Consider the following 26,606-nt stretch of genomic DNA (forward strand, 5'->3'; position numbering starts at 1 on the left):
ATATATATATATATATATATATATTTATTTATTGCCTTGAAAACTTCTTCCTCTTGCACAGAAAAACTTGGTTTCTGTTCTTAAGAATACTACTTCAATCATTACAGCCTACTGTGCAGTTACAGTTTGTTGGGGATTTGTTTTTGTTCCCAGTCCAGAGAATAAGCATTTCAGTTTTATTTATAAACTTTTTTCCTGTTCAGAGGGTCATTTTGTAGATTGTCTTTGCTCTGGAGAAGTCCTAAAAATGATGTATTATGGTGGTTCACTTTACCAAGTCCCCTCTATTGATTCTCTACACCACCACTTTGAGGGCTCTTCACAAAGCATTTCTGTTACTCATCCCTTCGTCCTGATTCCTGTAGAGAGAGCTTTGTATCATCTTTTCAGTTCTTGTTTTGTGAAGCAGTGAACATGCTTCAAGTCTTGCTTAACTTTTTTCTCTGATTTAATGTTTTTAATGATTTAATCTGTGCAAGATGTTTTTTACGTTCATTTGTTCCTTAGGTTTCAGAAAAGCAGCTCTGGAGGTTATCTTCATTTTCAAAGAAAAAGTTGCACTGGAAGCTCAATGCTTTAGCAGGATTGTTGAACAGCCCAGGTTGGAAGAGACCTTGAAAGAATATCAGGTGCAGCCTTTCAGGAGAAAAGGGAACCTGGCTGAGATTGTCTGGCACCCTGTCCGGTCACGTACTGAAAACCTCCAGTGATGGGGACTGCACAACGTCACTGGGGAGGCTGTTCGAGTGACCAGTTATTCCCACTGTAAAAAAATGTCTTATATCAAGACAAAACCAGTCCTGAAACAGCTTGTACCTGTGGTTTCTTGTCTTTTCCTTGTGTGTGGCTCCTCGTGAAGAGGGAGTAGTGGAGATTCTCCGTATTCCAAAAACCTTGGTTTATCACTCGGTTTGTGAAACTACATAGGGAGAAATTAAGTAAACAATCCCCAACTTTTAGGAGGTAACCCAGAGAGAGACATCTAGTAATCATTGGAATACTGTGTTTTTAACTTGTGTGTATAGATTTGAAGGGGCTGGGTCAAAAATCATCTCTGCCAAGGAAATTGTAAATCATTATCAGATGTTGAAAGTAAGCATTGCAGCCTGGTTTCTCTAGTTCTGAGGACTCTAGGAAGACAACTTCTGAGCAGTTCATATGTTGTGTTTTTTAACACACTGACCGAAAAGAGTTGTGTTTATCTAATTTTTAGTTAATCACAGCTGTGTCCTAGTTTATGATTTTTGTTTGCTCTACTGGTTGTGATGATCTGAGCTATTGGCTTTTGAACTAGAGATTTTTCTTCCTCACCTCCCTGTGTCCTAAACAGGAATTTCATTTTTCAAGGTTTCAGGAAAGTTTCCTGTTGTGGAAAAGTTCTTTGGTTTAGCAGGCATTGGATATTTTTGTTTTCATTTTACTGATAGTGGAAGGACTTATAGGCAACCTCTTGCTTGTTAAAATACAAAGCTCAGAATAGCTAATGTGCTGATCAGGAACTGTGTGATTGAAATCAAGAACATACCTGTAAGACTACTGGTGACTTATGTGGGTCTCATACAGTCTCAGCCAGATACATTTGAATTACAGTTTACATGAGTTGATGGAAAATCCACAAGAAACACGAGTATCTGGAGAGAAAATGTGACATAATGGGGAGAGATGGCATTGTTTTGGTTGTTGATGTAGAGCTAATCTTCTTGACAAATGATTAATCTTGATAATTATATACATGTGTGTAGGTTATGTATCAAATTACAGCAAACATGAGAAGAATAGAACCAGGTGCATCGTGATGTTCCTGTGTTTGCAGAGATCCTGAAACACACTACTGAAGTGTGTTATACTTGCTTTGCTTCAATTCTGTTGGTACCTAATTTGGCCTGTTCACAATATTACATGAAAATGATCATATTTCTGAAAACCTGCCTGCAGCTGACTTTTTTTTTCTGCAGTGAGACATGCCTGCAGTCCAGGGGGATTTAGCTGGATTTCAGAGTATGCCTGCTTGGTAACTCGAGAACAAAAGGGATTTAAGGCTGCAATTCGAATTTTAGCCAAGTTTTGCAGAGGAAATAATATTTTAATGTGGTAAATCAGGCAGTCTCCAGAACAGTGCATGCTGGTGTCTGGATAGGTAAGTGACCAAAGTGGGTAATTATCTCCATATACACCTGCATATACATCCTGGTAAGCTGAAGAGCAAGGGAAGATTCTGTGCTCCACTACTTTGTGATTCTGTGTCCATAGAGTAGATATCTTCTCAAAAGCAGAAGAGGAAGAGAAAAAATCAGTGGACTTCCTTTTGTATTATAAACTGCATTTTCATGCATTTGTGTGGATTATAAAGAAATATTTAATAAAATAAAAGTGACTGGCTTAAATCTTAGTTTCAGGGTATACCAGGTCCTATTCCTGTCATCGTGCTAAGAGCTTGTAGCCCTAAAAGGCAAAAGAGTGTTTGTAATTTGGGGACTAGTTAGAATAGAAAATGAGAGATATAATATAGCAGCAGTGACCTCCTGATCAGACCGCACTGTTAATCAGTATTTTAAAATTGGTGTTACAGCAGCTATAGTCAGTGTGGATCACTTGGGTACAGTGAGCAGTTGGCTACAGTCCAAAACATTTCTTTCTCTCCACCAGTTCTGTTGTAGCTCACTAATGGCTCATCTGGGGACACTGCTGTGTACAGCTCATGGTCTGGGGATAAGTGTATTACATAACTGAAAGCTGTAATTTGGCTGGCTAGGTTTATTTTTTAAAGAAACCTAGCTGTAGATTGTACTGTTTCATTTAAATAACTGACTTTTCATTGGTAAAAAAACCTTTTTTTTTTTCTTTTATGTAATTCTCTTGCACTGAAACAACAAATGTTTGGACCTGTTATGATTAGCTCTAAATCCACTGGTAAGATAATCCACTTTCATGTCAGGAGATGTCTGCTTGCATCCTGCCACATAGGTAATATTAAAAATGAAAGAAAAGACTCTTCTAGTTTGGGGCAGTATTTTTCATGAATGGTAGCAATGGTACTTAAGAACCTTCTGGTTTTCATTGCTTATAGGAGAGGTATGATGAGCAAAGTACTGAACTTTGTAAGGACTTTTTTCTGTAAGTTACTACAAAATTGACTAACTGGAATTATATGCAATTTTTTAGTTTGTGTTAAAGGCAACTCATATACTTCAATGCCTGGCCATTGTAATTTTTGTGATATTCTGTGGAAGGAATCGCTGAGATGTCACTGACAGCATTACTGAACATCTAACTGTGCATTTTTCTTTTATGCAGAAGCTTCAGTATGAGGCGAGGTGGATGGAGGAAACGGGCTGGTGAAGGCGATGGCTGGGGAGGATGGGTATGTTTAAAACCAAGTGATTTTTATTATTTGCTTTTCAAAAAAAACAAATGGCATTATGGCTGAGAAGGGTTTAGAATTTTGTCAAGTATGCCGAAGGTATGCTGTAAATTGAACTCTTTTGCTTCACTTGTAAAACTTAATTCTTAAAATTTCTTTTGAACATCAGTCGTGTGTTGAAGTCTTAATTTAGAGTCATCAGCTAAAGTGACTTTTTAGGATATACAGAACCTTGAGTAGCTTTAACCACCACTTAAAAGCTAAACCAAGTAATTGTAAGAATATTTTTAGTTGTTATCACTACATTCTTTATTGCTGAGCAAACATTGTGAGAGCTTCGGCTTAGCATCTAAACTCGCATCACTCCCTGATTTCTGTTTTCTTTCTTCATAAGAACATTTTTAGAGAGAGATTTTTTTTTCTTAGAGAATAAGAATAAAGAAGTATGAAATAAGTCCTGGCATACTGGCAGAAAGATGCAGTTTATCTTGCAGATAAGAATTTTAAGTTGAGGATTTGGCGTTTTTTGTTTGCAAGATGAATGTGTCTTTTGTATGTCAGCAAAAATCAATTTGAGAGAATGTTGCATGCTTTTCCAGCTTCCTGTAACTTGCTTGTTTTAGTCTGTAAACATAAAACAGGACTGGCATAATGAATTTGGTTTTCTTTGTTTGTTTGTTTTTAATTTAAAAACTAGGGAGGGTACATGTCAGCAAAGGTTAAGAAACTGGAGGATCAGTTCCGGTCAGATTCAGCCATACAACACCAGAGGGATGGGAATTCATCAAGTATCTTTAGTGGCGTCGCCATCTATGTCAATGGCTTTACAGGTGAAGCTTTTGTTTTTTAAGGATCTGTTCTGTCTTGTTGCAGTGTCTACCTACTATCCTAACTGGAGTAAAGAAATGTGAAATACGATTATTTGCAGCTAACTATGTGGCAATTATTGTGTATCTTAAGTTTTGTGTTTAACTTTCCTTTGTATTTCACAATAATGGTTTTCTATATGAAATCACATTTGTTTTCTGAATATAAATATTACTTTACTAGATCACTTACATGAATGGTCACTGGTAGAAATAGGAAATAATTTTTCTGCCTTTTACAAGTCTTGACTTACTATTTCACTTATTAAAAGTGAAACCTAGATGTCTGAGTGGATGATACATTTGTTCAACAGTTAATGTTTTTAAATCCCTTTAAGTACCACTATACTCCTACAAATTCAAATATTACTCTTTCAAACCGATAACGGTTGCATTGGACACACAGCATATTTGTTAAATTTATGTTTGAATGGATGTATAGGGATTTTCTTGCTCAGAGTGGTGTAATACTTGAGACAGTGAACCCATCAGTATTGAATGAGCTAAGCATAGATATGCATTGCCTGTATGTGGTGGACTGACAAGTGCAATGCATGCTAACTGGAGTAAGATTTTTAATCTACCATACGTATATTCATATTTCTCCTGGGTTCCCTAAAGCAGCTTAATAACCTTTTTGAAACTTCCCAGAAGCCTTATTCAGGGTCCTATGCCAAGAATGTTGTTACTGTTACATAACTGATGTGTGCAGCATCTGTGATATGGAGCACGGCTAGTTTGAGCGTGGGGAAGAGCTGTGATTCACACAGTCTGAAAAAGATTAAACTATGAGTACAGCTGGATCAGGTATTTAATACAGACAGTTTCTTTGTTGAAACTCCAGCATTTACTTTTAGTGTTCAGGGCAGTAGTTCCCGAATAGGGATCCACAAGATGGATGTTTGCAAGACTGGAGGAGACAGAATGCTTTGAAGATCATGTGCAGTATCTTTAGTTAAGTTAGATGGTTAAACTGTTTTGAGAGTTGACAGTAAGCCTCTGGAGAGAATTGTAGCTTAATTATTGCAAAAATAAACTTATTCTTCCTTCCTGTGTTGATGGACTCTTGGTATCTTGTGCCTAATGTGGAATTCAGTACATCTGTACTTGTTAGAGCTCACCCAAACCTTTTAGTGCCAAGGTGCCACCGCTGCAGAGGTTTTTGAAAAGCTTTTTTCTTTTATTTCTCTGCTGCTTGCAAAATAATTATTCACGCATTAAGTTGCTTTTTTTTTTCTTTTTTCCCAATCATGTAAGAAGGAATAGCTGCTACAGTAGTCTGAGGGGATAAGAAATGTTAGAGGGAGTAAGAAGAGATGTTTGTTTGCAAGGTAGTCTCTGTTCCCCAGAGGAATTAAGGAATAGTCTGGTAAAGAAAAGCGGGTTAGCTACTTCTGTGAGTCAGAAATTGTAGCGCAGGAGTTCTTTGCTGTTACTGAACCTTTTTGATATTAATTCTATTTTTTCTGGATGTAAACTGCTCTCCCAAACTTTGATCAACATACTAGTTAATCTAATACTTGTTCTTTGTTTTTTTTTTTTGCAGTAAAATGTTTTTTTAGAAGTAGTGAAGCATCAAATTCTCTTGTGTTTTTTCTTTTTTCATGCTTCCTTCATACATACGTGGAAATATCCTCAGTAACAAGCAGAATGTTTGCATTTTGAATCAGTCTTTTTAGAAATGTGGTTTTCTACGTTTCTTCAGAGATGCATTTCTGGTTTGGTCTTTGAAGAACATGCAAAGCTTTTGGGGGAAGAACAGCCCTTTGCACTCCTTCTGATCAGGGCATTGTATTTCTCAGCTACCATTTTTCTTACTGTATTTGCTGACACAAAGCAGGAATATTTGTTTTTAAATTTTATAGATCCCTCAGCTGATGAGTTAAGACGGCTTATGATGTTGCATGGAGGTCAATACCATGTGTATTATTCCAGATCAAAAACAACGCACATCATTGCCACAAATCTGCCAAATGCCAAAATAAAAGAACTGAAAGGAGAAAAAGTAGTTCGACCAGAGTGGATAATGGAAAGGTAAGTTTAGGTCTGTTGCTTTTGAATTCCTTGAAGGGAAAAGGTTGTGGGGCAGGCTTGAAATCTGGAAAAATAGCTTTATAAAAGATTTTAGCAAATTATTGCAACAGCTGAGTAAAATTACAGCTGTTGTATTGAAGATTTGTATCTCAGTGACTGCTCCTTAAGAAACTTTACTGAGAACATTCAGGAAATGTCAGGCCTAGCACAAAACTGAACGTTATCCTGTTCACTCCAATTTCATGTCCACCGACTGGATTAGTCCTCAATATTTTAAATAAATACCAGATGATGTTTCTTAATTAACCTCTTGCCTTGTGTTTCGCATGAGTTTCATCTAATCTGTAAATAAAGAATAATGTCAATTTAAAAGCATTTTCATAAAACTGAAATTATTCTACCTTAAGATCTATCATAATTTGACTTGTAAAAACAAAACTAAACCCAAGGTTTTTTATCCAAATAGCACATCTTTTGGTTCCTCCACTCACTGAAATGCATAAGATCAACTGAAGTTATCTTGAGGTTCTTAAGAAACTTCATTAATTTCAACAAAATCAAATGCAGAGTCGTGACCTGGAACAAAATTTACTCCATGCAGCTGGAGAGGCTGGAAACTGACTGGCTAGGAGGCAGCTTTGTAAAAGGACTGAGGGTCTACAGGAGTCTACATTGAGGAGCAGTTGTGTCAACCCTGGGTGGCCTTAAAGAGTTAGCTCTGGTTTTAGTATGATTTGGACTGGAGACCTGCAGAGATCCTTTCCAACCTAATTTTTTTCAGTGATTCTAGAGTCTGTGTTCTAGGGAGTGTGGGGAGGGGTGTTGAGAGATGTGTCTACAATAAGGTTGCTGCATCTTAATACAGCTTGGAGAGAGAAAAAACCAAACAGCAGACTGTATATTGATGTAGTGGAGGAGTTACTCCAGTAGCTAATATCTTAGCATTAAAAAAAATGTTAAGTAAATGTTTCTTGATTTTTCTGATGACCTTGAAATTACTGTAATGACTTTGAGATGCTGTGTGGATGGTTAGGCAAGTTCAGAGTGATACAAGGAACATTATAAGCACTTGTATTAGCTTATTTGCTGTATTACCTTTTTCTGTATATAAAACTTTGGGACTCTCCCATGTTAGTTTCAGCTCTGGCGATACATAATGTAAATCATGTTCCTTTCTAAATGCAATATGCTATCATATCAAACAATACTGAAGTGATACATTTGAGGGCTGTTTTTACCATCCCATAAAAACCTTAGCATGTCTCTATGTATATGCTAGCTAGCTTTAATTTATCTAATTAGGTAATGCAGTCTCCCATTACATTCTTCTCTAATTGCCACAAGACAGCTCCACATAAGGGATTCTATTCCACTGTCAAATTCCCTTAACAGTGTTACAGTTGAGCTAGTTAAAAAGCACACCTCTGGAAGAAAGTGTTCAGGTGTTGAAGAGCAGCAAAGAAGTTCATATGTCACTGAGCTAAATTCTCTTTAAAAATTTAAGTCCAATTGTATCTTCAAAACTGAACACTAATATTAAGCTTCTTTGATATAAAAGAGGTTCCTCTGTTGTAAGAAGCTTTTGCCTCTGTGACAGTGTGCAGTATGACAAGTTGTACATGAAGGAGAGGTGGAGTATAGGCTGGGAAGGGTGTTATCTTTTTCCACTAGCAACAGGCATTGGTACAGAGAGCTGAAATCACGAGATGATGTATTTTTGAGAGGATTCCACTTCAAAGTCCATGACTTTGATAAGCAATTTAGCAGTTACTGAAGTATAATTGCTGTTTCAAAGGGGGGAAAAAAAAGGGAGAGTGGAACATGGAACAGAACTGGAAAGAGTGTGGTAGATATTTGTGAAAGGTCTGTAGCTTTTTGTCAGTGGATTTTCTTACAAGAAGGTGTAATTATCGTTTTGGAATGGAAAAAGTAGAAGCTGGCCTCTTCTAGGTTCTACCCAAATTTGCTGGGATCTGTGGTACTTGTGTTGTGCCAAGTTAAAGAATTCAGTCGCTGTTGTTCGTTTGGAATAAGCTGGACCATACATGAGATTATTTTTTTGACTGAGTGTTGTTCTTGAAATGAAATATTTGGGATTTCTGTGTATTACCTAGAGAAATAGTTGTAGGCAACTGACTGATATAACTGTGCAAATGTCTTTTTTAGTAACAGTCACTGCATTACAAATAACTTCTTTCTTCAATCCAGTTTGTAGAGCGAAGAAGGTTTTGGAAGGGGTGGTAAGTATTCATAGCAGAACATTAATGGGTATCACTGAAAATAACCACATACTGTACGTTGCTTTTAAAGTACTTTTAGTAGTAACCTATTCCTTTTCTTTTGTTTCAGCATTAAAGCTGGGCGTCTCCTCTCACACATTCCATATCAGCTTTACACCAAGCAGTCAAGTGTTCAAAAAGGTCTCAATTTTAATAGCATATGCAAACCTGAAGATGCTGTGCCAGGTCCAAGCAATATAGCTAAAGATCTCAACAGGGTGTAAGTGTTTCTAATCTTATATGCTGATGTGAATCATTCACTCATAATGGGCTAGCATTTATAACTAGATAGCATTATTTTTTTTTTCCCTCTGTAGGAGGGAAACTTTGAGATACTGAAATTTAAAAGTAAGGTATAATTCTGTGGTTATAGTATTCTTCAGCTTGGAGAAGATGAAACTGTGGAGATCTCATTGTGGTCTAGAGCTTCCTTATGAAGGCAGTCAAGGGAGGGGCAAACACTGATCTGTTCTCTTTGGTGACGATGACAGGACCTGAAAGAAAGGCATGGAGCTGTGTCAGGGGAGGATCAGGTTGAGTGTTAAGGAAAGAGCAGGCACTGGAGCGAGCTCCCCATGGTGGTGATCATGACCTCAGGTTGATGGAATATGAGAAGCGTTTGGACACTGCTCTCAGACATAGGGTTGAAATTTTGGGTGTTCCTCTAAGGAGGCAGGAGTTGGACATAATTATTCTTGTGAGTCCCTTCCAACTCGGGATATCTGATAATTCTATGATCCTATGAGGAAGTGAGGATGGAACTACGATAATCTTGACTCCAAGTCTTGTCTCTAATCTTTGAGTGATACTTTCATCAGTAGTGTGACCTGAGAGTCCAATTGGATACAGCATGTGTGTGTTAAAGCAACAGGCATAATTTAAAGGATTATGACTGATAACACTGAAAAGTAGGTCTTTATTTCAAAAACAAAAAGCTGGTATGAAAATGGATTAAAAAGTCCAATTATAACAGAAGGAATTATGTTAAAAAAATGCAGGAAGGGAACAGAATCAAAGGCTTCAGCAGAACTCCTATGGAAGAATCAGAAGGTGAAAAGCCTTTTACTTTGAACGATGTGTTTTGTAATTAAGTTGATCATTGCATCTTTTTCAAAAACAGATGTTACATATTTGTTGTTCAGAGACAAGAATTGTGGAATAGTTGAGGTTGAAAGGGACCTCTGGAGGTCATCGATCAATGCCATTGCTCAAGGAGTGTCAAAGATACTGAACAAGATGATAATATTCATTTGTAACAGTGACCTGTTTGTATTGCTGAGGAGACTTTCCACGAGAGAGACTTTACAGTTTCAGGGATAAATTAAGCTGGTGCCACAAAATGAATATCCTAAGCAGTATTTATTATGAATATTTTAAACAGGGAGTGATATGATCACTGTCATCTCTTACTATTGCATTGTTAATGGTTTTTAAATGAGAGGAATATTCATACTTCCAAAAATATGAATTTAGACTCAAGTTGTGTATTTAAAAGCCTGGTATGTAGTTTGTACCACAGGATATGCCACTTTCAAGCATGCAACTCTTCAAACTGTTATGTTGAATGTAATTTATAATTTTGATAGTCTTACCCAAATTATCACAGTTAATTGGGCTTCTGATTTTACTGGTATACTGGATAATTAATTATTACCCATGTTTTTTTGTGACTGTACTTAAATTGGTAGCTTTGGGAATTGGGAGCGGTGGTTGTTTTTATTTTCCAGCAGAATATGTACAGCTTTTGAAGGCTCTGTTTTTAATTCTACTTAAGATTGTTACATCATTAATTTTTTAAATCTTAGTCTTTACATCATCTGGGTGAATGTAAATTGCTGGTGCACTTGTGGGAGGCTATTTTGTTTTACACACTTAGATGATGAAAAATAATCTGTTCGGGTTTTCGTTGAAAGCCAAGAGTATGTTGGATTTACAGAGCTTGAACAATCTTTTTCTTGAGAAAAGATAAAATGAATCCAACACTCTAATCTAAATCATTTTTAAAAAACAGAAGTTTTCTGTGTGTACTTTTTTGGTAACTAGATGAAAAAATAGCATCTCTTTCTATAAAGATAACTCCTGATAGTTGCATATTTCTGCACTACTATGCTATCCATGGCAGTGTAACTGTTCTGTTAATAAAAGAATTATTGTAGTTACACTGGAGACTGATAATCAAATTTAATGCTTTGGAAATAGAAATGCCCAGAATTGTGCTCGTATTAGGAAAGCTGTGTAAACTTTGGTAACACTGCAGCAATAACACAACAAATGTGCTCAGTCTGCTGTGTGGTATTTTGTCCTATTGAGAAGATGTAGCTCAGAATTTGAGATACTTGTCTTGAGACTGACTGTAAAAACTTATCAGTTACATATTGATAACAGTTGGTTAGATAAGTACTTGAAGTGACCTGTAAATGTAGCTTGTTAATAAAAGAAATTATATTAAATTATCTGTCACCTGTCTGTTTCAGAAATCACATTAAGCAGTGTGAGATGGAAAGTGAGATCACACCCAATGGAATAAGTAGCTGGAATGAAGAACTGGAAGAAGACAGTGATGGGTTGGGATTTACAGAGCTGGACCAGATCCTTCCTGAAAAAAAACAAAATGGGATTCAATCTCACAAAGACAGCACTGCCATTTTTAATGGACACACGCCTAACATTTGTACCAGTGCCTTAAAGACACAGGATTGCTTGGTGCCCTCCAGCAACAGCGTTGCAAGTAGGTTCTCTCCAGGCTCTGTGCAGGAGGAGGGGAAACCTGAAAAAGGCATCGTTGACTTTAGAGACTGCACAATGCAGCAGTTGCAGCAAAGCAACAAAAATACAGACTTTTCGTGGAATCCACATAGGACTATGAGTAATTCATCCTCATCTTCATCTTTGCACAGTAATACTAAAATAAATGGTGCTCACCACTCCACTGTTCAGGGGCCTTCAAGCACAAAAAGCACTTCTGTACCTGCTCCGAGCAAGACAGCTTCCTTATCTGTGTCCAAATCTTCAGATTGTAGTTTTATTTCTGACTTTTATTCACGTTCAAGATTACATCATATATCAACATGGAAGTGTGAATTGACTGAGTTTGTCAACAGCCTACAGAGAAAAAACAGCGGTGTCTTTCCAGGAAGGGAAAAATTAAAAAAATGGAAAGCAGGCAGGTCTGCACTTAAAACTGACACAGGTAGATACTTGTTTAAGAAGGTTTATTTTGAGAAGGTGCCTTATCTTTGTTCATGTACTAAAGGTCTACCAGAGACTAAGCAGGGTAATGTTCAATATTCACATTGCAGTCAGGCTATCTGGAAAAGCTTGGTGACTTTGATTCAGTGAAAACTGAAGGCTCTGCTACTTCTGTATTTATTTGTTAAATTGTGACCTAATGTGATGCACTGATCTGTGTTCATTTCTTTCTTGTAGAAATAATACCAAGACATATAGATTGATCGAGGGGAAAAAATACATCTATCTAAATGCACAAGTCTGTAGTTGCCATGTGAAAAATCTTTAAAAAAGAAAAAAGAAAAAAACAACCAAGAATGTTACTCATCTTTTAATTTTTTTACACTGAACTACATATAAGCAGCAACATTCGGAAATGAGTTAAAATCTAAATTTTCTGGTAGTAAGTTTTCTGTGTACCTCTGTGTCTGTTTAAAGAGTAGTTGTGTCATATGGTAGTTCTGGACCTGGCTTGTGGAAGAGAAATGTTTTGTCATTATATTGCACACCAAGGGCCAAAATTAAAATGTGTGTAATTTATGAGGCAAAGTGTTGCACAAAGAGATTAAGTATTTTGCATCTTGAGAAGCTCTAATTTATAGTCTTATCCAATTAAAAGGTTAGTTCTGTTCTATTGATAAGATTCTGACTCTGCTGTGTTGTAAAAATACTCATTTGTAATCGCATGAAAATTTGCTTCAGATGATAAATTTTCACATTCTAAAAATTTATTGTTAGGTAAATTAACTGATTATATGTTTATCATAGGACACTCCAATTATAAAACATGCTGTCTTATAAGAATACCTTAATGCATACTATTTTCTGACAAAGTATGATAAGCTAATATATATTTACTTCCATTTGGCCTAGAGAGTTCGTCTAATTCACATAAAGCAGCATCTTAAGGGCTAATTTGATCACTTGATTTGTAAATATGCCCTTCATAAGACAGTTGTTTGGTTTTTTTAGTAAGGAGTCCAAATGGTAAATTATTAAGAATGAGAAAGCACTTTTTTTTTTTGATATTCAGCAGTTACCATGATTGTCAAGCAACACAAATCAGTTCATATGTGAAGTGTTTTTTCACTGTTATGCACTGTTCAAATTAAGATTTTCTGTTAGCTCTAGTCTCCTCTGGTTGGTCATCAGCACGGACATGCAGACATGATCATCTAGATTACTTGACACAAGTATTACTAGTATGTTAGCTACTGACTGAAAAACTTACCCTGCTGTCTTGCTTATCTTCACGTGTTTGCATGTGAGTGCAGTACAGCAACAACAAAATCCAGTTGCATGGAAGGTTTAACACATTGTGATGTATTTCATGAAGAGTCAAAGGGAATTCTAAGTGCAGCTGAAATTTTTTTAACTTTAGAACAGTCTTCTGATTGATGAAGAAAAATGGATAAAGTTCTCTGCTGCAGATTGAATATTATCATACTGCAGTTTATGACTTTGTTTCCACAACATACGCTAACCTTCTGTTGAGGGAACTTGTTATAGCAAGGTAAAAAGTCTTAATGAGATGAAAATAAAATTGAAACTCTCAAATTGATGCATTGCTTAGGTTGTTTGGCTGCTGTTTATGTTTACATTTCTTCGAGAATTTAGGAAATGTATGTGCTCTCTAGGTGAGAAGAAACAAATTCTTTAACTGAAGGTAGTAAAAAATTGATTATAGTCCTTGATGACTGCTGTAATTAGTACCAAAGTATATCAATTAGGGTTCAAGTTTTCTATTGGTGTATCTTCATATTAGGTATTGTGTCTGTTGCGAGCTCAGCCAAGCCACAGAGCTGTATAATGCACGTGGATATGGATTGCTTCTTTGTGTCTGTGGCGATCCGAAATAGACCCGATCTCAAAGGTCAGTATTCAGTTCTCAATATTACAACTTACTACACTGAGACTTCTTAAACAAACAAAAAGGACTGTACGCTTCAAACACGACTTTTACATGTTAGTCTGTTTTTTGGCATCTTTGTCTGATATTCAGACCATGCAACTTTCCATTGTCATGTTTCCTCGCAGTACGAACGCAAGTGGAAGAGAGAACTGAATTCCCTTGGCTGTTTGTTGTCAGTGTCTAAATAAAATAAGATCTGGAGTAACTATTCCCATTACTGTTGCACCTATCCAATTAGATCTACCATATAAGAAATTGGGGATCAAATTTTGTTTGCACTAAAAGTGGATTTTGTTCACTCTGTTAAGAAAGAAAAAGGAAAAAAAAAAAAGTTGGAATATTCAGTGGTTTTCCTAAAGCAGTCTAAGGAGCTTTGTTTAATTAGAATGGTGGAAACATCAAGACTGGGTATTGTCTCTTTGCATGAATAATTTTTTCATGAGAAATTTGCCTCTCCTTCCTTTTCCTGTCTAAGGTTTTATACCTGAATTATTATTGGAGGATGAACAGTTTAGCTGACATTTAGAAGTTGAAGTATGTGATCACACATAAGACTTAGGGGTTGGGTTTTGTTTTGGGTTTGTTGTTTTGTTCTATTTCAAATATAATATTTGGAAGTGGAAATACAAGCTGTTCTATGTAATTGTTGAACATCATTGATGCACAAATCTGAAGACTTGGTGCTGTGGTGAACATCTAGTATCCATTTTAAAGCTTGGGTAAGAAGAGTAAGCTGTATAATAACTTTTCTCTCTTCCCTCCAAAAGCAGGAGCAATAATGTTAAAGATAATACTAGTATCTGTGCATTTTTTTTTTAACTGAATATCCTGCCAAGTTTAAAATTCCTTTGCTCAAATAAAAAGAACCTAGGATTTCCTGCAGATATTTTTCTGCCTGTTCCACAGAAGTCTGCCAGAACTTTCAGTGCATATATTAGTTTGCTAAGAAAAATTACGAGGTGTTGATGTTACTGAAGAGTCAAAAGTTTAGCTACAGATTTGATATTGTGCAGGTAATTTAGCAAATGGAGTTGAGTGTGTTGGTATATGTACACTCTTTTATTTAAGCTAATAAATATGTTTAAACAAGTATTTAAAATTGGTATGTTGTTTGCTGTGCTTTGAACTAACAAATTAATAGGGCATTGGTGAAGTTTCACAACGTGGTTTATAGTATTCATAAAGAGAAACAAGAATGGCTGCAATTCACCTGTTCAAAACTTGTTTTTGCTGTCTAAATGCAGTCACAGAAGTTCATAGTCACAGTGCAAAGTCACTTTCATAGCTACTTCCTCCTTAATGTTGGAAGAGTGTATGATCTTGAAAGAAATTGCAAGACGTAAAGTAGACATCTTTATAATCTTACCCTATTTAGGCTACTATTAAAATTATAAGGTATTATACTCTTGTAAGTACATGCATCTTTTTCTCCACAGGAAAGCCAGTAGCTGTTACTAGCAACAGAGGTGCAGGAAAGGCACCGCTGCGCCCTGGTGCAAACCCCCAGCTTGAATGGCAATATTACCAGAATAAGCTATTGAATGGCAAAGCAGGTACAGATAAGTCTATTTGTTTAAATTGTTTTCTAATTGAAGACTTTTTCCTTAAAGTTATTAACAAGTGCACAGTGGATAAACTGTTTTCATATGTGGAATTTCAGTTAAAGAAATATCTTTGGACAACTTAATGCGCTGTGGCTTCAGTAATAATAGGCCACTGTGACTTTTTTTTCAGCTTTCTTGGCTCAGGGTGGGTGAATCCTTTTAGAGTAATTTTAGATTTCATTGAGTATAAGGTATATTAAGTACTTCTTTTAAGTAAGAGATAGAGATCACACGGGATCACTTGGTTCTGAGTAAGCCTTTTGTAAAGAAGAACAATGATTATTTTTTTTAATTATTAAAGTAGAAATGGCAGTACGTGGCCAGTGAGAAATTGATCGGTTGAAGTTGGCTTTTGAATTGTATATGTGTACGATGGTTATAGTATCTGTATGCAGTGGTTCCATTTTGGGTGGTCCTTAGAGCATTTTTGGGTGCTATGAAGGTCTGTGGCAGCTTCCTGAGTTCTGTCTTCCAATATTTTATTTATGCAAAACCAGAGCATCTCTTCCAGCATGAGAATTCCTTACATGCCTGCAGTAACTTTGAAATCTCTTACTTTGTGTCCTCAAGTAGTAGCATACAAGTGTAAACATACTATTTTAAAAAAAGTGCTGTTATTATTGTAGTGCCTGAACTGCATTTAGAATGAGGAAGTAAGATGCTAACCATAAATAGCAATTGAGTTGTTTTTTGTTGTGTTTTTTTTTTCTCCAACAGTCTGCATAATCAAGTGGATGTTGAAGTAGCTAAGTGTCTTACTGCCACTATCTCAGTTTAGGATTGGAAGTTAAACTTTCTCCTTTGTCCCTTGTAGATGTACTTTTTACCTACCTTGCAAAAGGAAATACTGTTGTTCTAAAGTTTATGCTTCAGTTAGTTTTCATTGATACAAGATACAAGACAGTTTGTTATTCCATGGTTGTTCGTGAAGTTTTAGTACTCTTAATAAAAAACAAAGCTGTAGATTATTAGAGCCTTCCAAAGTATAGGAAGTGATGCCATTTTATTTGTCTTTTTTGTGTAGTTCAGTACTTCAAAACTGAGGTAGAATATATGTTTATGAAATGTATTGGCCTTGAACTTTCCAAAGACTTCTCAGTATGTTCTAGTCTTAGCTTCTGCTGTGTTGGCAGTGCCATATATAAGCGTGTTACAAAGATAGCTGTGTTTTGAATGGAGTTGGATTTCCTGTAAGAACAGCTTGTGTATGAATATTTATTGGTGGCCGTTTTATACAGTGATGCTGTAACTTTTACCAGGTCCTTACTCTGGATAAGGATGTGACTTCATGTAATCAAGCACTATTTAGAGACTGAGGCAGTTAGAATTAAGGAAGTTTAGCTGCTACCCAGCACATTCATTGTGATTCACAAATTCTGTGGTATCTTTTCTGCTATATTTTTTACTTAAGAAAGTTTCAGCCTCATGTAATAAACTCAGTTTCTTACTGCAGCAGCTTTTTCTGAATATCCACGCATTCATTTCCTTAACTTCACCATCCAGTCTCACTGGCTTGCACACAGGCAGGCAGCTATCTCTTTCTTGATACATAATCTGATTATACAACCTGTTGTTTTGGTGAAACGATTTTTTCTTAACTCTTTTTTTACAGTCTCTATCTTACTAGCTGCAGGTTCATAATGTATTTTGGTCTCTCTATTAGTTTTTATCTCCCCATACATTGTTTTTATCAACAAAAAATGCAGCTAGCTGTTTTGCTTGCATTTTCACGAGAACATGGATTGTCTTACTTTTGAGGAGAAACTGGAGTTAGTATTAGCCTTAGGTGAAAAGGTGGAGTGTGGGTTAGGTTTTTCTAACTTCACAGTATCTTAGAAAGTGTATGTGAAACACTTTAACAGTGTGTGCTTAATTGTGCCTTGCCACAGGTAAATATGGTCCATCAAACACACATATTAAATGGAAAAGTGCTTTTTCTACAATATCAAAAATAGGAAATGCTAAATTGTGCTGTGTTAAATGTACATAATTCTGTTTGGGGGACTGTTATATAAATGAAATAGAAAGGTAGTTGTGACCAGCTTTAAACATGAAAGATTTTTATATCCGTGCTTTAACATGGAACCCACTTCGTTTTTTGATGCTTCATGCTTTCCAGACCATTGTCTGATTTTTGCCTTCTGGTCTTGCTCACTAGAAAAAATGTTTCAAATTAAAAAAAAAAGCAGAACAAACAAACAAAAACCCTGACGAGTCCCTCACTTTCACCAAATATTGAATTCTGCAGCTTCAGCTACTTCTTTTTTTTGCAGATGACTTCTTTAGTGATACTGGTTCCTGCCTTTGATCTGCCTTGCTAGACAAATATCTAGTGTCAATAGAATCTTGACTCTTTACGGAATACTTTCTTTTTCTTGTTTGAATTCATCCAAAAATGTATAATTCTGAATTTGAAAAAAAAAAAAAATGCTGTCATTCTCTAAATCATCAAATTGGAGATGAACTTTCTGGGAAGTCAAAATTACTTTTCCACATATGTGTCATCTTTAACATTCATGTCCAAAAGTTAGAGGATTAACATACGTTAATCAAAATTCATAGTTTGGGGTCTTTTTCCATGGCCAGGATGCCCAAGCTGTGAATGTTTTTTAGGCTTCCTTTCCCCAACCCTAGTATCTCCAGTTTTTCATTCTAAAGAGCAGCAGTTTTTAACCATCATATTAGTCACAGATTTATTCTCAGCGATTTCTTTTTCACAGACTTGGGTCCTGGCCTCTGATTTCTCCATCCGTTGCTCCACATTCACCATGTGCCTGTCTAGTTTCCCAGCTTTTGATGAGAGGTTCTCTACCTTGCCTTCCATTGAGGACAATGTGTTCTGCATTGCCCTGAATTTCACATGAAGTGACTCCATCAGCTCATGGGGGGATCTGCTCTGCTGCGCTGTGGAAAAAGTCGACGAGTCCAGTGAAGATAGACAAGATGACAGCATCATCTCAGGCCAGGGCACAGGAAGGCATGGACTAAAGAAACTTTTCTTGTCATCCTTACCTTTAGTTGGGGCATAATTTTGCTCTAATTTTCTGCTGCAGACACCTTAGGTAACTTACTGAGCTCATCATACATTAAAATATTTAAGACGTAAAAAGGTACATGAACTTAGCAGAAATTCTGAATAAAAGCAACTTTTCACGTGAGTCAGGTTCTGCCCCTGCTGTCTCCACTCATTACAGCACTTTTCTCCAGTCTCAAACTACTCATATGTGCACGTAGCACCACATTTCCTTTCAAATTGTCAGCGTGTAAGTTGTTAGTATCATGAAATATAATTAGGTGTTGTGGCACTCTGAAGAAAACTGCCTGTTTATTATAATAAATAGGCTGCAGAATGAAAAAGAGCTATACCATACATATAACATTTTGTTTTAAGTAAATAGACCCTTTTTGTCTGTATGATACTTGTTGTTTTGATTCTGATGGGGAGTTTGGGAGGGCATAACATTTTTGCATCTAGCCATTTTTTCAGGCTGATGAGTTATTGAGAGTACAGGCTTGTATCTTTCTAGGTATGCATTCTGTGAAAAGCCGCATGGAAAGGAACAGAGAATGCTTTACTGGATTCCAGTATTGTGTTAGGAAATTCTGTTTAGTATCTAGTGGGCCAGAAGGGCTCCTTAACACTTACTTAAGAACATACAGTGGACATTTATAGAAATAGGGAAGGTCTGTCTCGTTTTGAAAGTCTGATGTTGTAGTATTTATAATTTTATCATCTTGATTGAAGAGAAATTGATGGTGATGCTTGACAGAAGTTGACATACTTGACGTAATCTAACAAATGCTAGGAAGTAACAACAGAAGTCTTGTCAATTAATTTCCCCAAAAGAACTTTAAAGGAAATATAAACTTCTAGCTAGTGTTTTTTATAATTTGAGATGATTAGCTTTTTGGTCATTTCATTTCACTCCTTAGAAATAACTTCACATTATCTAGATTAAATAATTAATGGAGTGTAGTTTTAAATAAGAGGTTATAAGTGTGGTATCTGGTGGAATTGTATTTTGAATGTAACTTCTTTGTTCTGGTGGTAGTTGTGCATCCTATAACAAGAAATATAGCTAAGTATCTTTCTTTTTCTGGCAAGCAGATGGTAAATTTTTGACTGTCTCATGGTTGATATGGTTTTAGCAGTTTCAAGTGTTTGATCATTTTTATTGTCTTTAAAGCTAACTGAGATAAGTCCTGTTTTACAGATGGTGTATGTTGTCACCAACAAGTTGCTGTCTAGTATCTTGGGGGAAAATAAAAACAGAATTTTTCTGTAGCACAGTATTTTTCCTATGTAGAACTATCTGTAGAGAGAGATTACAATGTGGGGTTCTGTTTCTTGTCGTTGTTTTTGTTTTTTTTATAGACTGTGATGTAAATCAATATAGTACTAAAAAAAAAAAAACTCATCATTAACAAATAGTAGCATAGAAATTGTGTCAGATATAATTTATTATGCTTACTTCATTCACATTGATTCTATTGAATTCTTAAGAACACTTTACAAACAAATATAAATATTGTTTTCCAAGCAGAAATTAGAATACCTGATAAGCTGGACTCCTCGGTCTGGGAGCATTCGGATTCTGCACACATGAATGGAGTTGACTGTGATCTGACTGTTCTGTCCATGGCTGAAATTGCTTCTTGTAGTTATGAAGCCAGGTAGGTGAAAGTTAACCTACCAGATTACTTGAGAATCTCACCCTTACTAAGAGGGAGGTGAGGCTCTTTCACAGTCTGCCCACAGAAGCTGTAGATGCCCAGTCCTTGGAGATATTCAATGCCAGAGGAGTTGGAACTTTAAGGTCCCTTCCAAACGAAGCAATTCTGTGATTCTCTGATTGTATAAAGTGTACAAAAATAGCATTTGTTAGGTCATGTTTCTGTAAGTTTATCCAGATAAGAAAATTTTCTTTTTATATTTTTAAAAACAGTAGTTGTGTAGGCTGCTAGAATTAAGCATAAGATCTTCTCTCTACATGTTGCTGCTTTTTAAAGATTTTCAGCCTAACCTACGAGTTACCTGAAACAAGCCCTGAAACAAGGAAAACCTTATGTAATTCCTAGTGATACTGTTGCTTTCATGTTATCTTCATTTCTTTGTCTTCACTTCAGTGAGACAACGATAGGTGTGATTACTGAACTTAAAACTCCTCCTTGCTCGGATTATGTTGAGCATCCCTGATAACAGCTTATAAACATTCAGAATGTGAAATAAGTTATTATAAATATAACCACAGTATTGAAAATATTTTTTTCTTTTGTAAGAATAGTAGTCCAGAAATTGCACATTCATTGGCATTTTTTTCAAGTATTCTAGGGTAAGCAGTTTTATGTCTGCTTCAGAAAGTTAATTTATTTATCATGTGAGCATAATTTTATAAGTTTGCACAGTGGAAAATGAAAACCAGATACCTTAGTCAATGTAGTACATGCTTAGGTTTCATTTGAAAAAGAAGGTGGCAACTGCAATTCTGTGGTGTAGGGCTTTCTAGAGACTTTTTGTCCTAAGTAACTTCCTAAGGACATTTTGTGTCCAGGTTGTATGCCTGAATGTTACGCAGCTAATTTGTGTTCTATTTGCAGTTATTTTTTGTATTTTTCATTTTGGTAGCAGTTGGATTCCTTTTAATTTGTGATTTATTTTTGTTGGAAAAGTCTAATAATTCATTTGGAAAAGCCCATCTTAGGGAAAGCTGATACTGTATTTAATTGCTTGTTGTTTTTTAAAATTATTCTTTAATTTTAGACAAGCTGGCATAAAGAATGGAATGTTTTTTGGACAAGCAAAAAAGTTGTGTCCAAACCTTCAAGCAGTTTCATATGATTTTAATGCATATAAAGAAGTTGCACAGACAGTATATGAAATACTAGCAAGGTAAGATGTGCTGTGTGTTTACATGATCTTCCATGGTAAGATTATCAAACTTACTTTAATATGCCACTGCTTAATGGCACTTCTTGATCTAGTATTTGCATTTCATATTACTCTTCAACTTCTTCAAAACCATTTTTGTTTAGATCTTCCTTTTGTGCTATTTTACTTACTTTTCTTTGAGCACCCTTCTTCTATCTTGAAGCCAGACTGTCAATATCTAACTTCCAAAGGACTCATTGTTAAATTTTTTATTGATTACCTTTATGAGGAGAAGTGGATTCTCCGTAGTAGTGAGGTTCTTCCAAAGTGTTGTTTTTGTTTGGTTGCTTTTCTTCATGTTGTGGTTGTTTGCTTTTTTTTGTTGTTTTGAGTACCTTAAAAAATGCATTATTGGAGCAGTAAACTAGTAATAGGAACTACTTTCTGATTTAAAATGCACTTGAGAAAAAGTGGATATTTGTCAGAATGACAAATGTCATGTTCAGTGTTCAGATCTTTTTCCTGCTCCTTTGAAAGCATGATGCATGTTGAAACCCGTCCTATGTTAGCAATGTTACCGAATTGTGCTGTTGTGCCTTTTTTTTTATATGTGAGTTGTGTGATACGAAATAAGCAGGGAAGTGCTACCTCAAAAGGAGGACTTTATTTGCTACATATTTGTTTTAACAGATGGTGAGCTGTTGCTGGTGTTTCACCTCCTTTACTTTGTGTTGATAGCTATACTCATAACATCGAAGCTGTCAGTTGTGATGAAGCGCTAGTAGATATCACTGAAATCCTTACAGAGACCAGACTGACTCCTGATGAACTTGCAAACGCTATCCGTGATGAAATCAAAGCCCAGACTAAATGCACTGCTTCTGTTGGGATGGGTAAGAGCCTTATTTCATTTCTGTCACCACTTCCTGCTTTTTTTAGGTGTATCAGAACTATGCCATATTGCCATAACTCTAAAGTGTTTCTGAAATACAGAATATATTGCCATTTACATTATATTAATATAAACTAAAATACAAGAAAATTTTTCTAAGTGGAAAGATTTAAGCAAAAATGTATACAGTTGCTATTAGTCCTCCTCTGCTATCTCAACAGTAGACTAAAATTCCATCTGTGTAATATTCTTCTGTTCGTTTTAATGAAATGCTGCTCTATTTTTGTAGTAAATAGAAAGCTGATCACAGATTGTGTTTAGTATAGAGAAGGCAGTAGGAGTTTGATCTAATATAATTGAGTCATAGAAAGCAAAGATTTGGGTGATTTGAGGTGGGTTTCATATATAAAATTATACCTCTTGAAGACTTGATTTCTTTTTCACTTGACTCCTTTCTTTCTCCTTTGTTTTTGTTCCTAGTAACATTAGACTTAAGTATCTGTAAATATATGTGCTAAGCTTATATAAGTCCATAAAATCCACTTGTGATATAAGCAGAATTCTTCTTTATCACTTGACAGCATAGTAGTACAGAGACTGTAATTCCTTGGATTCATATTTGTGTCTTGTCTTGAGTTGGAACACACTTGTAATCTCTTTTATATGCATGTTTAGTGTGTTTGCTTTTTCTATTACTTTCTAAAGCATGATTTTCTAATCAGATATAATAGTTAATAGAATCATGGAATGGCCTGGGTTGAAAAGGACCATACTGATCAACCCTCCTGCTATATGCAGGGTCGCCAATCACCAGACCAGGCTGCCCAGAGCCACATCCAGCCTGGCCTTTAAGTTCTCTTTTGGAAGAGACAAATACCTATGAGTTTTCCGAATGAAATGTTTGAAAAATATTTTTGGTGTCCATTCATATCGCAGGAAAACTAAAAAGACTGTCTTTTCACTCATAATTTATCATGAAGTATATGAATCAGAGAAAACAATTTCATTTGCACTGTTACATTAATTAATCTACGTTACATTAATGTAGATACCTGATGTCAAATACTTGGCCTACCAGAAACAGAAATCTTGTGTAAGTGATTTGTATGTTGCCAATGGGAAAGAGTTACCAATATAAAACGATGTCAATTTGAGTATATATTATTATACTGTAAGGGATCTCAAGACTATTATTTCTGCTAAGAGATAAATTAAAGAAGATATGCCAGTTGAATAAATTTAATTTTTGCCCTGGAGATTTTAGTGGCTAACTGAACTGATTTAAGCAATGCTAGTGAAAGACAAAACCCTACTCTGTAAACATCTATTATCCTGATTTTTCATTTGTTAAGTGAGGTACTAGGCTTTTTCTGCTTTATTTCAGTGTTTTGAGAATGATGTGTTACAGAAGGTAAATGTTACTTCATGGTATCAGTGGCTGTGTTGATGTGTTTGAGAGATACGCTGTAAACAGAAAATTGAATGAAGACTCTGTCAATACTTGTTTCGTTCATTTAACTTTTCATGTGAAACAGTGGACACAGAAGTTGGTTCTCACTAAAATTTCAAGTAGATTAAAAGAATATGAACACAGATGGGAGGAAGATAGCAATAGTAACACATAGTGCTGAGAATACTGGATTCTTTTGACATTTTGTGAGTTTTTTTTCATCTTAAAATGAAACGTTTGGCAATAATGAAGCTATTTTGGTATCATTTCAGAGATGTTGTTGGCCTAGGCACGAGTAAGCCTATAAATGGGGAAGAAGAAATGCTGAAAAAAGCTTTGTTCGCACTTAATGAGCACACATAATAATTTAATGAAGTCACTAGATTTTTTTAGTGATTATCCAGAACCTAAATAATAGATTAATTCCAGTATTTCATATGTAATATGCCTGGAAGAATTGTCATCTTCAGTATTATTTGCACTGAATATGATGGACATTTAGATGTTATACAGTGTTGAAATATTATTCTTCTATGTATTTAGCTGCTCTCAGTTAGTTAACTGCTTACCTGTACCTCTGCATATGTAGAACACCATCAAGACAAAATAGATTGAGTGTTCTTCGTGAAGTATCCTGCACACACTTGTTGGCTGCTTTGGTTTGGATTTGTTTTTGTTTGTTTCGTTTTTTGTTAAAAAATGAAGATTTTACTGTGATTTGTGCACTTCTTTTCTCTTGGCTGTTAAGCTGCAGAATTCTACATGAGAAGACAGAAGTTACCACACACACAATTTAACTTGTCATTTTTACAGGTTCCAATATTCTGCTGGCCAGAATGGCAACTCGTAAAGCAAAACCCGACGGACAGTATCACCTAAAACCTGAAGAAGTAGATGATTTTATCAGGGGTCAGCTTGTTACGAATCTTCCAGGTACTCAGTTCTATTTTACAAGACATTTTGCCACCTGATTTTAAAAGTTTGTGTTGTTCCAGTTACGAATCAAGCAGGATTAAATGTTGTTTCTTGGTTATGATCCAAAAAAAAGGAGATATCCAAAATTTTCAAAAATCATTATATTCCTGAAAGGAATCTTAGAGACCTCTACAGAGCCATGCAGCCACATATATCTGTGGAAGAAGCTTAAAGTTATGCAACCTTAATCAGCCCTGCAGAGAAGAACCTGGAGGTCCTGATAGATGAAAAACTCAATGTGAGCCAGCTGTGTGCTCTTGCAGCTCGGAAGGCAAATGGTATCCTGGGCTCCATCACAAGAGGAGTGGCCAGCAGGGATAGGGAGGTGATTGTCCCCCTCTACTCTGCTCTTGTGAGGCCCCATCCGGAGTACTGTGTCCAGGTCTGGAGCCCCAGTACAAGAAAGACAGAGAGCTGTTGGAGAGGGTCCAGAGGAGAGCCACAAAGATGATCAGAGGACTGGAGCACCTCCCCTATGAAGACAGGCTGAGGGAGCTGGGCTTGTTCAGCCTGGAGAAAAGAAGGCTGCAGGGTGACCTCATTGCAGCTTTCCAGTACCTAAAGGGAGCCTACAAACAGGAGGGGAATCAACTCTTTGAAAGGGTAGATAACAGCAGGACAAGGAGAAATGGTTTTAAGTTGAGGGAGGGAAGATTTAGGTTGGATGTCAGGGGGAAGTTCCTTACAGAGAGAGTGGTGAGGTGCTGGAACAGGCTGCCCAGAGAGGTTGTGGATGCCTCGTCCCTGGAGGTGTTCAAGGCCAGATTGGATGGGGTCCTGGGCATCCTGGTCTAGTATTGAATGTGGAGGTTGGTGGCCCTGCATGTGGCAGGGGTTGGAGATTCATGATCCTTGAGGTCCCTTCCAACCCTGGCCATTCTGATTCTTATTTTCTTTGACAAAATTATTCAGATTAGTCACCTAAATGGGTCCTAGCTTGCTACATTATAATGAATATAATAAGTACGTGATGTTATTCATTTTATCACCAAGAGAAACATGATATGCTTAGAAATTAGAACTAATCCAAAAGAATGCTCTTTCTGGAGAAGAAGTGTATGAGGTCATGAGTTAGAAAAAATAGCACAGGTACCATAATAAGACAACATGTATAACAAAAAAAAAAAAGGGGGAGGAGAGTCTAATCTGCTGCTTTTAAGAAACTCTCAGAGACACAGATGACCATGAAAAATAAAGCTGTTGTGAGAGTACATCTGCTGTTAGGTTTTGTCTACTTACAGATAGTTTTTGCTTCTAGTAGAAGCAAAATCTAGTAGAATACAAATTAGGCATATGTTATGCGAGGAATTATTTTTTTCTGCAAGGATCTGAAGTTAAATACTGTATACTGTAAATTGTGACAGAATGTGTTGCTTCTTTTTAGAAGGAGCAAAAATTTTGTTGAATTCCAACAGGTTTTTGCCTAAATGTCTGAGGGAACAATTGTGATGATGATTATGTGCGTGTGTATGTGACAGTACTGATTTGTGAACTGTTTGGCAGTTTCAGCCAAATCTTTCTGAGAGATACAAGTTTTGCAGACACAGTTTCACACAAATGTTATGAAAATGACAGCTTGACAGAGGAAAATGATCCATATTAGTCTATAGAATAGGATAGAATTGCTCACATTGGAAAAGACCTTAAAGATCTTTTGAGAGACAGTAACTATTATCCGTATTGATATTAGTTACTTAGTCGTCCTGTGTTCAGCCAGAGTGCATGACTTTTGTCCTGCATTCCCTGATTGTGAGGAAAGAAGAATATTTCAGTAAGGGAAGAACTGGAACGATTGAGTAGGATGGCCATAGACGTAACTGAGACCAAAAGAAAATGCTGTGAGGAAGGAAGGGATTAGGGAGGCTCTTCAACGCATAATGGAAGTCAACAGAAAGATGGCAGGGATCTGTACTTACTGTGAAGGGAGAATTATAGGTAATAATGACACGTGTATGTATGTGTGTGTATATATATATGTATGTACACACACACTGACTGTCACTGAAATGAAAGAGTAGGAATAGTATATGTACACAGATGCAGATTTACTGGAAATTCTTTTTATACTCCATTTCCTGGACAAACATGACAGCACAGTCCCATTTATTTTTGGCATGCTTTCAATGAACTCACACA

The 26,606-nt window shown here is 36.2% G+C and overlaps 1 protein-coding gene across 1 annotated transcript in view; it reads left to right on the forward strand.

Annotated features, from left to right (window-relative positions):
• Positions 1-2,900: 2,900 nt before the first annotated feature.
• REV1 (REV1 DNA directed polymerase) overlaps positions 2,901-26,606 on the forward strand; it is a 39,447-nt gene continuing 15,741 nt past the window's right edge. The window contains 11 exon segments of the mRNA XM_003202589.4: positions 2,901-3,361; positions 4,059-4,191; positions 6,093-6,261; positions 8,611-8,760; positions 11,015-11,730; positions 13,534-13,641; positions 15,117-15,233; positions 19,829-19,958; positions 21,046-21,174; positions 21,892-22,046; positions 24,309-24,428. Coding sequence (XP_003202637.2) covers positions 3,305-3,361; positions 4,059-4,191; positions 6,093-6,261; positions 8,611-8,760; positions 11,015-11,730; positions 13,534-13,641; positions 15,117-15,233; positions 19,829-19,958; positions 21,046-21,174; positions 21,892-22,046; positions 24,309-24,428 — 1,984 coding nt within the window. The 5' untranslated portion in view covers positions 2,901-3,304.

The sequence above is a fragment of the Meleagris gallopavo genome, chromosome 1 (genome assembly GCF_000146605.3).
Source record: "Meleagris gallopavo isolate NT-WF06-2002-E0010 breed Aviagen turkey brand Nicholas breeding stock chromosome 1, Turkey_5.1, whole genome shotgun sequence".
Taxonomy (NCBI): Eukaryota; Metazoa; Chordata; class Aves; order Galliformes; family Phasianidae; genus Meleagris; species Meleagris gallopavo.